This window comes from Coffea arabica, chromosome 11c, assembly GCF_036785885.1.
Source record: "Coffea arabica cultivar ET-39 chromosome 11c, Coffea Arabica ET-39 HiFi, whole genome shotgun sequence".
NCBI classification, from domain to species: domain Eukaryota; kingdom Viridiplantae; phylum Streptophyta; class Magnoliopsida; order Gentianales; family Rubiaceae; genus Coffea; species Coffea arabica.
In genome coordinates this window covers 43848557-43862855 of record NC_092330.1, presented here as the reverse complement: position 1 = coordinate 43862855, position 14299 = coordinate 43848557, and the positions used below count along the sequence as shown (strand labels likewise).

The 14299-nt window shown below is 37.3% G+C and overlaps 1 protein-coding gene across 3 annotated transcripts; it reads right to left on the bottom strand.

Annotated features, from left to right (window-relative positions):
• Positions 1 to 661: 661 nt before the first annotated feature.
• On the bottom strand, positions 662 to 5991 carry LOC113718985 (protein NSP-INTERACTING KINASE 3). 3 transcript variants are annotated; one of them, XM_072070947.1, is made up of 11 exons: positions 5022 to 5991; positions 4454 to 4586; positions 4300 to 4371; positions 3970 to 4113; positions 3788 to 3859; positions 3606 to 3665; positions 3427 to 3524; positions 3162 to 3308; positions 2350 to 2691; positions 1573 to 1964; positions 662 to 1206 (listed from the first exon to the last, which is right to left on the bottom strand). In XM_072070947.1, the coding sequence occupies exons 2-11, from the start codon at positions 4573 to 4575 to the stop codon at positions 889 to 891; spliced, it is 1767 nt and encodes a 588-aa protein (XP_071927048.1). In that variant the 5' UTR covers positions 4576 to 4586; positions 5022 to 5991; the 3' UTR covers positions 662 to 888. The 3 variants fall into 3 exon arrangements, with proteins under 3 accessions (XP_071927048.1, XP_027099739.1, XP_027099740.1); XM_027243938.2 differs by having other exon boundaries at positions 4890 to 5989; XM_027243939.2 differs by having other exon boundaries at positions 3168 to 3308; positions 4890 to 5987.
• Between the last annotated feature and the right edge of the window lie 8308 nt (positions 5992 to 14299).

The window sequence follows — 14299 nt, the reverse complement described above, 5'->3', positions numbered from 1 at the left end:
ACGTAGCCTATATGCCACCCGCTACAGCCACCTGTGAGCGCCCACTGGATGATACTGTGCTCTGTCTTATAGGGCGTCCTTGTCCAAAATAACCCCTCAGTTTTCCCAAAATCTCACTTTAGTCCTTCACAATTTTTGGTTTTTTTTTTTTTTTTCTTTTTCAAGGGATACCCTGAATCTCAAATAGGAGGGCTTGAAGCATAATGGTGTGTACGTATTTAAATCGCACCCTGTTGATCTTTCTTTAATTTTTTCCAAAAAAAAAAAAAGAAAATGACAACACCAATACTTTGTATTGTTTGGACAGAGTATTATTATTTAAAATAATTACTGTAATATTTTTTTATGACGTGATGTATATTAGATAAAAAAATAATTAAAAATAAAAAAAATAAATTAAAAAATATGTTTATAATGCAGGCAAAATATTATTTGAAATAATTATACTATCTAACATATATACACTAAAAAGAAATTTGAGAGAGAAATTATGGCGATCATCTAGACTTTTTTTTTAGCAAGTTGGCTGACTCGACCATAATCCTTAGCTTCCCAATCCCAGATGAAACTGGAACAGTGACAACTAATTTCTATTCATTCAAGGATTTTTGTTGCCTGTTATATGAATCAGATTTCGTTCTCGACTCTTCAATTCCAAGACTAACTACAAAAATCAGGAAAATCTCTTCAACTTCAAATGCTCTACAACCCCAACTCATTGCTCATATTCTGGACACTACTTAAATGATTATACAAGGCTTTCCTTTCTTTTTACAGATGAATATACGCATTCAACAGCTATCAACACCTATCATATATTTTAGCATTTCACTCCCAACTTACAGAGAGAAAGAACGTGTAAATGGAGGGTAGAATGAGACACAAATGTCATCTGGGACCCGAAAGCTCCATTGCTTCGACCACGAGTGAGGATTCTTCTATATAGTCTGAATACCTTTGTGGTATATGTTCGAACGTTCGGAATCTTGGAGTTTCAATTGTTTGTGATGCCTCCCACTTTTCAGCTAAGCCATCGCCTTCCAACATCCTCAACACTTCAGACATTTTCGGCCTGTTGGAAGGATTAAATACGGTACACAAAAGCGCAACTTGCACCATTTCTTCCAACTCGACATTGTCATAGTCGTTTTTCAAATCTTTGTCCACCATTAACTCCAGCTTTGCATCTTGATGGAGTTTCTTAACCTGAAATGCAACGGTGGAATATCAGACATCAGAAGTAGTTATCGCCTGAAGAAACTACAGGTAACCAAAAGAAACAGGTGAAGGACTCCAACTGAAAGACAGCATGGTGCTGCACAAACAATCTACTTGTCCATTGTTTCAATTTAATAATGCCTTTGCTAGGGAACAAAATCTATGGGGATGAAGAACTCAAAAGCCTGTGTCGATGGAACAAGTATCATCTGTTTAGTGGTACATCTGCAAGACGCATCATATCTTTACTTAAACACACAGTGATCACATTGGTGTGCACTCACTTAACCCGAGTTGAAGACATTTAGAAAAGCAGTTTGTGCAATGCAAGCTTGGAAGAGAAAGAAAGACTACCCAGTCAAGCATTATGCCTTTCTGCTTGGCTCCCCGCCCAAAATCCAACGCCTTCTGGCCTGTTATTAACTCAAGAAGTAAGATCCCAAAACCAAAAACATCAGTCTTTTCTGATGACTGGCCAGTAGACAGATACTCAGGAGCAATATGACCAACAGTGCCACGGACAGCAGTGGTTACATGAGATTCCCGGTGATCCAAGAGCTTTGCCAACCCAAAATCTCCAACAACCGCCTCAAAGTCTTCATCCAACAGAATATTTGCAGCCTTGACGTCTCGATGAATAATTTTGGGGTCACACTGCTCATGCAAATACACCAGCCCTCTTGCTGTACCTAAAGCAATCTTTTTCCGCCTCGACCAGTCTAGAACAGGCCTACCATGGACATGATCTGCCAAGATGAGGATGCGGTATCAGTATAATGCCCGGAAAAGCCAAATACTTGGCAAAGTATATCATTCAAAGGACCAATCATTTGATAATCTGGGCATTTTCCAATTACAGGAGCTAATCAACCATACGATATTAATCCAGTTGAATTGAGTAAAGACCATTGTAATAACAGCTTTCCTTTTAAATATTTCTGGGGATGTAACTAGCTCATTTACTGGTACATCATGTCAATCTTCTGTTATCTATGGTAGTTGAAGTGCTTAGGATGGCATGACGTCAGAAATGAAAGCCATCAAGTAAAATCCATTAGTTATATCGCTGGAAAATTTGTGAACGGCCTTTACAGTACAACCACCATAGTTAAAGCAAAAGATTCAGCTAACCTTTTAATCTAGATGCTACACTCCCATTGGGCATGTATGGATAAACAAGAAGCCGTTCATTTTCAGTTGAACAGAAACCCGAAAGACGGAGAAGATTCCGGTGGACTGCCAAACTGATTGTCTCAACTTCTGTCTGAAATTGTATTTCACCACCAAGAGCATTGTAGTCCTTTAATCTTTTGACAGCAACCACACTGCTATCATTTAACCGGCCTTTGTAGACAATCCCAAATCCTCCCCGGCCCAATATATTCTTCGAGGAAAAATGGTCTGTAGCAGCCCGAAGTTCCTTGAATGTATACCTTCGCAGGTGACCTAAACAAACCTCTGGATCATATTGATCTGCCATGGTAATTAACAGGTCAAACTCAGAATGCAGATTGGCGACAACAAGTTCACAAGGATAAGGAATTTTCCTAGGGAGCTGAATTAAAACAACAAAGAGGAATGCTATGCTAAATTATTTACTTCCTAATGGTGTACTTTTTACTGTGAGTGATCACTGTGGTTGGATGCATAAATTTGCCCGAGTGCCCTAATGCTTTAATAAACTAATCCACACCCAGTACTTAGTCTAGAAAGATGCTAAATACATCAATTCTTTCTGAAAGATATTAATAATTAATCACGGAACATACACTTCCTTGAAATGTAAAATTTATGATGCGCATGAGTTGCAGCATAGGGTACCAAACACCAAAAATGAAAAACGAAACATATGAATCTGGTATATCCATGCGTTATGAAGGTGTGCAATACACGATGTGTCAGAACATACAAAGAACTTGAGCATGGTCTAAGGTTAAACTAACCATTACCATTAACGTCAAAGAAAATCTGCTGATTATGGCGATATCGCCGCCAAACAAGCAGCCCAATGACTATTATGACTAAAAATGCAGCACCAAAACTCACGCCAAAAGCAATGGCCATATGGTGGCTTTTTGATCCAGCTTGACCTAGAAAGAAAAATGAAAATTTAGAGCGTTGCAAAATGATCTCTTCTTTCCTTCATGCTTCAAGGGGGAACAGGAGGCAGAGGAGGATTTTAAGAATTAGTAGGGACATAATTCAGACCTGTAACACTATTTGGAGGAAAGGACAATGGTTCAGGATAGACAACAGAACAGTTGTATTCAGAGCTCTGCCCACAGATCAAAGGATTTCCAACAATTCTGAGCACCAGAAACAAATGGTTAGACGACTGACCACGTACGCTAAAATAACAAATAAAGGCTTGACAAAAATCAACTCACCTGAAGGTTCTTGCTGATTGATTAGGCAAAGAACCACTTAGATTATTGAAAGAAAGGTCCCTGCAACCAATTTCAGTTATATAGTTAAAACATTTCGGGAATAAGTGGAAAATGAGGATTAGCTTCCTCCACAGCAAAAAGTAAGACAGAAATGAAAAAATAGAAAAAGGTATATGACATACAAAAGAGTGAGGCCTTCAAGTTTAGAGAGAGTCTCAGGAATTGGTCCAGAAAGGCTATTGTTGTTTAGTCGCCTGATTTGCTCAATGATGCAGCAGAAACAGAGTCAGCAAATAACTCCGCCTAAAACTTGAGCTGTAAAGACTCAGAAATTGAACTTCTATAAACAGTGTCTTAAACTCACAAGTAATTCAAATTCTTCAAGTCGCCCAAAGAGCTCGGTATGTCGCCATCAAATTTGTTGTTCGATAGATCAAGTGTTTGAAGCTTGACTAGCTTCCCAACTGCACTAGGGATAGGACCATAAATTGCATTGTTCTGCAGCAACCTATATAAGTATGCAAAACCATCAGTTTCTGCAAACGTAGCGCTACTTATTCTTTGGTCAGCAAGCATCTACACCAAGAGTTTCAAATCTTCAGATACCACACTTTTTAGCCAAAAATAAGCTTCCAATTGTCAAGGTATAGTGCCAATTACAACGAAGTACAACGAAACCAAGATAATAACTTACACGGATTCCAGGTTAGAGAGATTTCCTATTGCAGATGACAAGGTCCCAAACAAGCTCTGACTGGGCAATCCTCTGGTAATGAAAAAAGTACCATCAATAGTGGGCTCGCATCTGGGTTGGCAATAAGGTGAGAAGACTCCCAAAACATACTTACAGGGCAGATACAGAGCCATCAGGAGAGCAGGTAACCCTCGTCCAACTACAAGGATCCACAGCATTCGTATCCCAATTTTCCAATACATTATATGGGTCTTTCAGGTCATTCTTTATAGCCATCAAAGCAACAACTGCAAATATTGAAGAAATATAATAATTCTTTCTTCCTTTCAGAACCAAGTGAAGAGGGAAAGGGGGTAGGAGGCAGAGTAAAGCACTTTAAAGATTGTGATTTTGAAGCAACAAATGGAAGATTCTTATTAGGGGCTTGAAAAGATGAACAAATTGCACTTCAATTTACTACCAGGTGGAAACATAGTAAAGGCAAAACACATATGACCATCAGCATGGCAAAAGATTTTTTTTTTTTTTTTGGGTGATTACAATTCTAACAGGAAAAACAAATTCATGATAATTATGTAACTGAAACTAACCTTCATAGTTTATGCCAGTAGGAGAAAGAGAGGCAGAAGAACTATGCACTAAAATGAACACCAGCAATACCACTTTCCCCAAAACAGACCACTTCATTTCCATATTCAAAAAATTAACTTCAACTACTTTACCTTCTCTGCAAAACTATTACTTGCTTAAAGAAACCACCACAGCCCACCAGAACAGAGCCACCCATTTTCATGCGTATCCGTTCATTCATTCATTCATTCATTGCCTCACTCAACATTGCCTCTAATATAAAAAACCTCCACCAGAAAACAGTCAGCAGAGTCAGTGCCCAATTATAAAGCACACCCACTGTTCACCATAAAAAGAACTGCACCCTTTTGGCTTAACCTCAGAAAGAACCTCGGGAATGCTCTTTCAAGAATTCACAACAGACTTCAGAAACTCGTGATTCTACTGACGAAAATAGCAGTCATGCACAATTATATTGCTAAATGAGCACCATTTAAACAAACTTGGAAAACCAGCAGGGAGAAAAAACACAGAGAATTTTCTAGAGAAACAAACAGGGACTAAGCCTGAAATTCCTAAAGCCTTGAGATCTGGGAATGTTGGGGTGTGATTTTCATGTTTTGGTAACTGATCCCCACAAATTCCATGTGGGCTAATGCTGGTTTTTACTGGAGTCCTACTTAGCTTCCTCCCCTCAACTCCCTTCCCCCTCTGGTTCTTCCTTCACCACAATCATTATCCTCAAACTATATATTACATCAGAATCTCAATCTATTATTTTAATTTTGCCCTGGTTGGATGTTTTATACAGAAAGATACAAACAACCCAAAAAGGCCAAAAGCCTAGACTTTCACAGTTCACACATATAGATGTGGACACTGTAACATTTAAAAAAAAAAAAAAACATTTTGAAAGGGCCTAAAATTTTTTTGGTAAAGAAAAAAATAAAGTTTTATTGGGAAGCAAAATATTTTTTTCGCTTTTTAATCAGTGATTGGACTGAAAGGATGTGTAGGATTGATCAGAAAGAACAATGGGATGTCTTAAAAGCAAGCTAGCCCGCAAAAGCAAGCAAAATTTTTGCAGGTAAGCATTTGGCAGGTCACGTGCTTGGCTTGTCTGCGTATTTGTTGGCTTTTGGATTTCTTCATTGGTTTTGAAATATTAGAAAATGATTTTGTTCTGTAAAAGTTTCTGCAGTCATGGTCCCACCGTGCCACTAGTCTATGAACCAGTGCGTGGAGACTATATCAGGCACGGTTGATACTTTCATCAAATAGAATCCAAAAACTGTAAAAGAGAAAAGAAGGCTGGCAATTGTGGTGATGATCCTAATGGCACAGTTAAATGTGAATGAATATAACCAGGAATATCATATTATAGATGAATTATCTGCTCAAAAATATGGGTGTTAGTCATTTATATTGAGTTCTTTTCTAGTTTAATTAGTTCATTTTCTCTAACAAATTAAAATTTTGCATATTTAAGAAAAAGACAAATTTTCACTCGACAGACACAAGCAGTGTTAACTATTTTGATTCTGGGGAGGCCTAAATTAGATGGTAAAGTGAGAGGAATTATATAAATACGAGATATGCAAATTTCGCACCAAGGAACATGTATGTGATGTAATGATAAGCTGTGAAAAAAAAAAAATTTGAGGAGGTATTCAAAATGTTTTAGAATACAAAACCAGAAATGCAAAATGTGTAGCTTCTCTAGGGAGAACGGTCAAGAGGGGCATCCATATTTAATATTTTAAGAAGAACAATATAATTGCATGTGCTTTGTATTTTCTTTTTCTTTAGCAATAATAAATAAATGAAATGTTACTTAAGTATAGTGGCAATTTCTATGGTTGCTTTATTCTGACGAGTTCAATCAGACACTCTTTGGTTTTTGGTGAGATGCACTATGGTTTTTATATATTACTACTACTATCTGCTTCTTGTTGGTTAGTTTGGCCAAATCATATGCAAACTACACTACTAGTTACTTTGACACTTCGTCAACAAGTTAACGCCCCACCACCCACGCTCTAAAGATAAATCTACGAACTAACGTAATTGATTTCCTGCATTTATTGAGTTCTAGGCTGAAATTAGCTTCTTCTCCATGCCCTCCGAAGAAAAGAGCAACAAATATACATTGAGAAATGAAGAAAAAAATTGTCATCACCCTTTTTTGTTGCAATTTTATAACTAAGCAATTCACTTGGGAAGGACGGAGGTTTTCCTTTAATCCTCCTCCTCGAAAAGTTTCAGTTATGTTTATAGGAGTGAAATTCGTCATGTAAATTTGATTAAGTGACAAAAAAAAAATTTTTTACCGTGATTAGTCTAAGTGCAGTAAACTATTTATTCTAGGACGGAGCATATGAATTCAATCAACCGATACGGCTGCAGGAGTAATTCAAATAAAAGGCTTCCAGAAACTTTCATCTAATACTTGTTTATTGGGGGTTTTAGGTGGAAGGCCAGAGTAATCGGTTTCCACCAGACTAAGCGGTCCACCTAATGCAAGCAACACAAAAGCGTAAATAGGAGCAACGACTCATTTGAGATATTTTTACTGCAATACTTTTTGTGATGTGATGTGATGTATGTGAAATAAAAAGATATATTAAAAATTGTAATGGTAACTGGAGTATTTGGATTTCAAATAATATTTCACTTGCATCACAAACACATTTCTCAACCTACCTTTTTATATTCCCAATCACCTTTTTATTTCACATACATCATATCATAAAAAGTGGTACAGTAATTATTCCAAATAATATACTATCCAAACAAATCCATTAATATCAGCAAATATATTTGACCAAATAATCAGCTGTCCAAACACACCACATGATGTTACTGAAAGAGAAAGGAAAAACAAAACATGCCAAGACTTACGTTTGAATTGTCATTTTTTTCAAAAGAATTTTTACCTTTCTACGAACAAATTTTCTAAATATTTTTTTATCTGGTATACATATATATATATATATATAATTATTATAATACATTTGTTTTACACAAAAATTATAAAAAAATAGTAATCCAAACAATTTGACAATAGTACCAGGCATAAGCCTATTGACGACGGGCGGGGAGTTGGCGTAGCAGATTATTTTATTGGTTAGGCTACCAACATTTAATTATTAAGATATATATATATATATAGGCTAAACAAAAAGGATTATTTACAAGTCCAACGTAACTAAGAACAACTCTCGCTGGTTATATTCTTTGTTGGATTCCGTGAGACATGTAAAAAGTGAGAGGGAGAGACAGAGAGAGATTGAGAATCTGTCAAAATGCTCCCACAGGTCACAGGTACACATGCCCGCCCACATGCCTCTTTGGATCTAAATTCTAAATTCTGTCCTCATCCTCTCGTACACGTCCCAAACTTCTTTTTGACAACTCGAACCTGCCCGCCCTTTTAATTGTGACCCGTAGCCCTTTTAAAGCGCAAACGGATCTTCTGTCCCGCATTCTGTGCCATTATCTGTCCCATTTTTTATTACATTGCTATTTCTCATTCATAAATAACATGTTTTAATTCCTTTTTGCTTCCTTAAGATCCAATAACTATTAATTAACTATTAATAAACATGTTATTTATGAATGAGAAATAGCAATATAATAAAAAATGGGACAGAGAATGGCACAGGATGCGGGACAGAAGATCCGTTGCGCTTTTAAAGTGATTCAAGAGAACTATATGGTTAGGCATGATTACAATACAATCCCTCTTGACATTGGCCCGGCCCTCTCCTCTCGCATGAATAAAATTCTGTATGAATAGTTGAAAGACAAACATTCAATGGTTGCTCCTCCTCTCGTATGGTAGGTATTAGGTACGACATTACACTTTTTTGATTATTTGGAAAATGGGGCCTGTTTAACTTCTTCATAATAAAGATACTGACTATATATGAAAGAGGCATCAAACTTCAACCTTTTAGTTTATATGCTTCAACATTTTAGCCCAAAAACATTCAACTGCCACTGTGGCTTTAGTTGACCTAACTAATGGGAGTCTCTTTACATTAATATTTTATTATTTCTCTCCCGACCGCAGCCTAATTGATTGCCAACAAAAAAAGAGAAAAATGTATACAAGTAGTAATCAATTCATTGCTTGACCTTAGCTATCTGGGGTTTGTTCAATGTTTGGATGAATATTCAAGAGATTATTTCAGCCAGACAAGACATGCAAGGAGAACCAGAAGAAGAAGAAGAATATGGGGTGGAGGAAAGGGTAGATAGAACGAAGCTTAAGCAACAACAAGGCTGTTGATATATATATATATATATATATATATATATATATAGGAAGGAGTGAGTAATTGGTTTAATTAGTTGTTTTGTCTGGAGTGGATGATGCGAGTTGTTTATACATATATATTTAAAATAATGGAGGATGCCTTAATGAGCACAATCGTCGAACCCCAAGGCCAAGGCCCAGGGTATTTTTGTCGCTTTGGGAAAGCTGAATATTCTCTAGTTTTTATATGGTTGCTGATATCCGAATAAGCCTGGATTATTATACTAATACAATACATAATCACACACTAGTCTTTCCCATCATGTTTTAATGAAGTGGAATTCCAATTCCTCTCCCCGAGATTCAACTCTCTCTCCATTCCAGTTTTCAAGGGTATTTTTTCTTTTTTGGGGAAGAGAGAAAGGGGGGGGGGGGGGTTGTTGTTGTTGATGAGCATGAAAGAACCATAATTTCAACTGAACCCGTAATCTTGTGAAAATGAAACATGGTCTCCTTTGGAACGTGAGTTTTTAGGTGTTTGTTTAAAATTTTACTGTTAATTACTGCATAAAATTGTAAAAAAAAATTTTTATTGTAGATTACTGTAAATTTCTTTATTTTTCCTTCTTTCTTTCTTTATTTTTCCTTTTCTTTCCTCTCTTTTTCTTCTTCCTTCCCCCTTCCCCGCACCTCTGCCTCTGACGTAGAAGAACCAGCAGCCATGGGAATTTTTTTTTAGCTTTTTCTCTCCCTCTCTCCCTATCCTCCCTCTCCCTCTCTCCCTATCCTCCCCCTCCTCGTCGCCCTCCGACGCCGGAATAAGTGAAGCCATGGATTTTTTTTTTTTTGGCTTTTTCTCTCCCCACTCTCCTCCCCTTTTCCCGCCACCCCTCCCCCTCCCCCTAGTTGCTATCTGGTCACCTAGCAACCTGTAATTTTTTTTCCCTTTCTCTTCCCCCTCTTCTCCTTCTCCTTCTTCTCTCCCTTCCCTCTCACACTCCGACTTGTATTATAACTTGCAGCCACGGAATTTTTTTTTTTAGCTTTTTCTCTCCCTGACCAGATCGCAGCCCCCTTCCCCTCTCTCTTTGCGATCTGGTCACGCGACCAGATTGCAGCTAGCGGGAAGGGGAGGGTGGCGGGGGAGAAAGAGGGGAGGAGAGAGATTGAGGGAGAGGGAGAGGAAAAAAAAAAAAGAAGGCCGGCATTGATTCCAGTGCCGGAATAGGTGTCGGCACCGGGAGCGGTGGTGAAGGTGGTGGCTGGTGATCGGTAACGTGGTGGGTTGGGTGAGAGAGGAAAAAGAAGAAAAGTTGAGGCGAAATTTTTTGTGTATTAGATTTGAAGTGTATAGATTAAAAACTTTGATAAATTTTTTGGGATTCTCATAGCAAAAGTTGTTAAAAAACTAGTATCATACAAACTTGAGATTCTAAACAGGGCCATGTTCCTCCAAACAAACCCTTTGAAATAATTAGGGTTTGTTTGGATAGAGTATTATTTGGAATAATTACTGTAGTACTTTTTATGATGCAATGTATGTGAGATAAAAAAGGTAGTTAGGAATACAAAAATTTAGGTTGAAAAATGTGTTTACGATACAAGCGAAATATTATTTGGAATAATTTGCTATCCAAACATTCCTAGTACTCTCTCTCTTCTTTTGTCTTTTTTTCCAAGATACAAAGATGCTTGAACTTAATTACCACCTCCTAACTGCTGAGCTCGGCCCAATGGTCACCAAGGTGGAATTTAGGTGTGGGTTCAAATCTCATTTACAACAAAAAAAATTCAAAAAATGGTGTCAAAACATCCCTTTAGCCTAGTAACATTTGTGTACCTCCTATTTGCTCGACGAAAAAAAAAAAAAACCACCTCCTATTTTTTCTCTCTTCCGCAAATAAAGTTAATTCTAAGACCAAGCTATACTCTTTGCTTCAGGGTCTTTGTGTTAATATTTCGTTTAGCATGACAGTACCATATATTGGAAAATGCCCCTCAAACTCGTAGTAGGAGTTAGAAGGGCACATAAGATGCATGATTAATTTTGGGATGGAGTAAACACATATTCATAGGAATTTAATTGCTGAAAAACTTTATGTAATCGTTATTAGTTGTAATTTTTTTTTTTTTTTGGGCGAACGACAGGAGCAACAACGTGCACTAGTCCTACAGACACTATTTAGGGGGGGGGGGGGGGGGGGGAGGGACTTGTAAGGGACTTTCTACACAGCGGGAGGACTTGTAAGGCGTGAATCTCCACATCACATCAGTTTAGTGTACTATTATATCACATTCTCTGAATTTTTTTTAAAAGAAAAAAGCATTCACTAAGCGATGTTATGCAACTATTAATCGATAACGTCCAAATGTATTAACAAAAATTTTACTTGCGTATATCGTGGATCAGATTCCCATTCTGGATAAAAACGATCATTTCATTTAACTTTTCATGGAACCATTCGTTCGTATCTGTGAGAAGGCGTTTTCTTCATATCTGACGTACAGGCTTGCATCAACCCAAAAAAAAAAAAAGTCATGAAAACAGGAAAATTATGGGCCCAGCGGAAAGGTAGTGGCTGTCAAGGGAAGTCGATTTTTTCAAAAAGATTTATGCGCTACGACTGGGGACGTGTCGAGGTGCTGATTGGACTAAAGTATTCAAACATTGGATAGATCGTATCATTAGATGACAGCTTTTAGGAAAAGTTTACCTAATCCGAATTGAATTGCTATATATATATTTTTTTTAAAAAAAGTTTTTTTTTCTTTTAAGAAAAATAAATGCATTATAACAAATATTATTGTAGTACTGTGCTTCTTAATATATGTGAGTTTAGTTTGAGGCACTAGAATCTCCCAAAAATGCATTTGTAGGAAATTCATTTGTTTGTCATGACCAAAATACCAAGATTGGATCCTATCTCCAAATAAGCTTTTTAACCAAACCGAAACGAAAATAGTAATTGTTTCCCCACATTTCTATTTGTATAATTTCTAATCATGAAATGCGCCTTTTTTTTTTTTTTTTTTTGGGGTACTAGAACACACTACTACTATTTTTCCCCTCATGACAACACCTCAGAGAAACCAATAAGAGAGGAGGAGATGGGAGAGGCTGATTTGGTTTTGGGATGTGATGTAATTTGATTCCTTGTAGGGTCAATGAGATTGAGACGGGGAAAGGTAGTTGGGCAGGTGGACCCCTTTTTTGAACCTCATACGATCAATAGTAGCATGTTTGTTTGAATGTCATGTTTCAAAGCAACTCTGCCCGCATTCGATGCTGCTGCTTACTTGCTATTGTATGTATAATGTATGTATGTATGGTCCAAATAATTTTTGATGGTTTTGGCTGCAAATGATGTTTTAAGACTTGTTCAAACAAATTTCCTTCTTTTTTTTTTTATTGAGGGTTTCCAATATTGGTGGGTTTGAGATCACTTTTTTTTTTTTTTTATCCATCGTTGCTTTATCTATAGTAATATCCTACAATTTCCTGATCTGAGAGAAGATCCAACTGGGCATGGGAGGGCAGTACGAGATCATCATATTTTGCTTTCGCTTCCTCTTTGTCAACGGTCAACGCTTGCTCTGGGCATCCAAGTTTCTTTATGGGTCCTACTGGCGTCATGAGATGAAATAACCAGCATGCTTTTGGCCGTGGCTTCACCTCTAACAGACAGACTCCTGGTGATTTTCACCTGGAATAGAAAAGAAAAGAAAAAATCAGCAGCGTGGGGGATATCGAAAGTGGGAATATATTCAACTTTTGGTAGATATTCATTGCGTGATGTGATAAGTTTGAAGAAAGGTGAAGGGTAGGGGTTAACTTAACAGGTCTCTTCCTGTGTCCTCCCTCCATCCACGGATCTTCCCCAAAAATTAAAAAAAAAATTAATAATAATAATAATAATAATGAGGAGGAGGATGTCATGTGAAAGAAACTATAAGTAGAACTTTTTGTGAAATTGGGCCGAGATTGGAAAAAGAAAAGAAGATTAACTTCCATGCAGACGAATGGCCTACATGCAAAGGCAAGACCGCTTTGCAAGTTTCTCTTAGCATCAAGTTTTGGGAAGACTGGCATAAAGAGAAATGGACTGGTAACATGTTGGACCTAAATCGTTCCAGTTTTTTTTCGTGGACATATTCGGCCTTCAACCTAGGCCTTGAACAGTCTAGGCAATGGCTTGGTAAAAAAACATTTAGGATGAGACTCGACCAGAGTGACATCTCTGCAGCCACACTGCGTTATTGGGCTTGAATTGTCATGGAAAATCTCTTGTGACCCCATCAATGAGACTTACCACCACCCCGCCCCGGCCCCATAAATGATCGCTACTCCGATTTTAACTTTTCATTTGATACATTTAACTTTTGCTATTAATTGATTTAGTTTGCAATGGATGTTGGGTAGGCGATCCAAATTAGGGGTGCGTTCGAGTCGAGCTCGAGTAGTTCGAGGTAAAATAACTAAATTTGAGATCGAGCTCGAGCTTGTTGAGCTTTTAGAATTTGAGCTCGAGCTCGAACTCGACATCAATTTATGTTACTTGAGTTCGAACTCAAGCTCGAGTTTAATTAAATATAATCAATTCAAATCAATCTCAATCGAGCCTATTCGAGTTCAATCAAGTCTAATCAATCTCACGTAATAAAAATTAATATTTTACATATAATTTTAAATAAAGGATATTATTAACATTTCACAATACTAAAATTTAAAATATATATTATAAAAAAACTCGATTAGGCTCGTCGAGTCTTTGAGTGCCAAATATTGAAGCTAGAGCTCGATTCGTTGCTTCTATCAAGCAGCTCGAACTCAGTCAAAACGAACTTGAGTCGAACTGCTGACCGAATAGCTTGCGAGCTCGAGTCAAGCTATTCGGTCCAACATCAGCCCTAATCCAAATTAAGCATTTAATTTGACTTGGGTAGAAAAATCAAACATTACCATGCTTTAGTAGCACATGTACAATGTATTGGTATCTGGTTTATGTCCGTGCTTCCATCATTTAAAGTTAATCCCCCAAAAAAAGAAAGTTTCAAATATGGTCATCGTAATTGTGCCAGTAACCCTATACCATTTACTATTTCGACTTTTGCACACATATCATGATTCTAACAGTAATAGTGTATACTGTGATTTAAAACTCGGATCGG

Coding starts and splice junctions, on each gene's coding strand:
- LOC113718985 (XM_027243938.2), bottom strand. CDS start 4,992: ATGGAAATGAAGTGGTCTGTTTTGGGGAAAGTGGTATTGCTGGTGTTC. Junction 2,692..3,161: donor CTTTGACGTTAATGGTAATG/GTTAGTTTAACC, acceptor TTACCATGGCAG/ATCAATATGATCCAGAGGTT. Junction 1,965..2,349: donor TGTAGCATCTAGATTAAAAG/GTTAGCTGAATC, acceptor TCATCTTGGCAG/ATCATGTCCATGGTAGGCCT.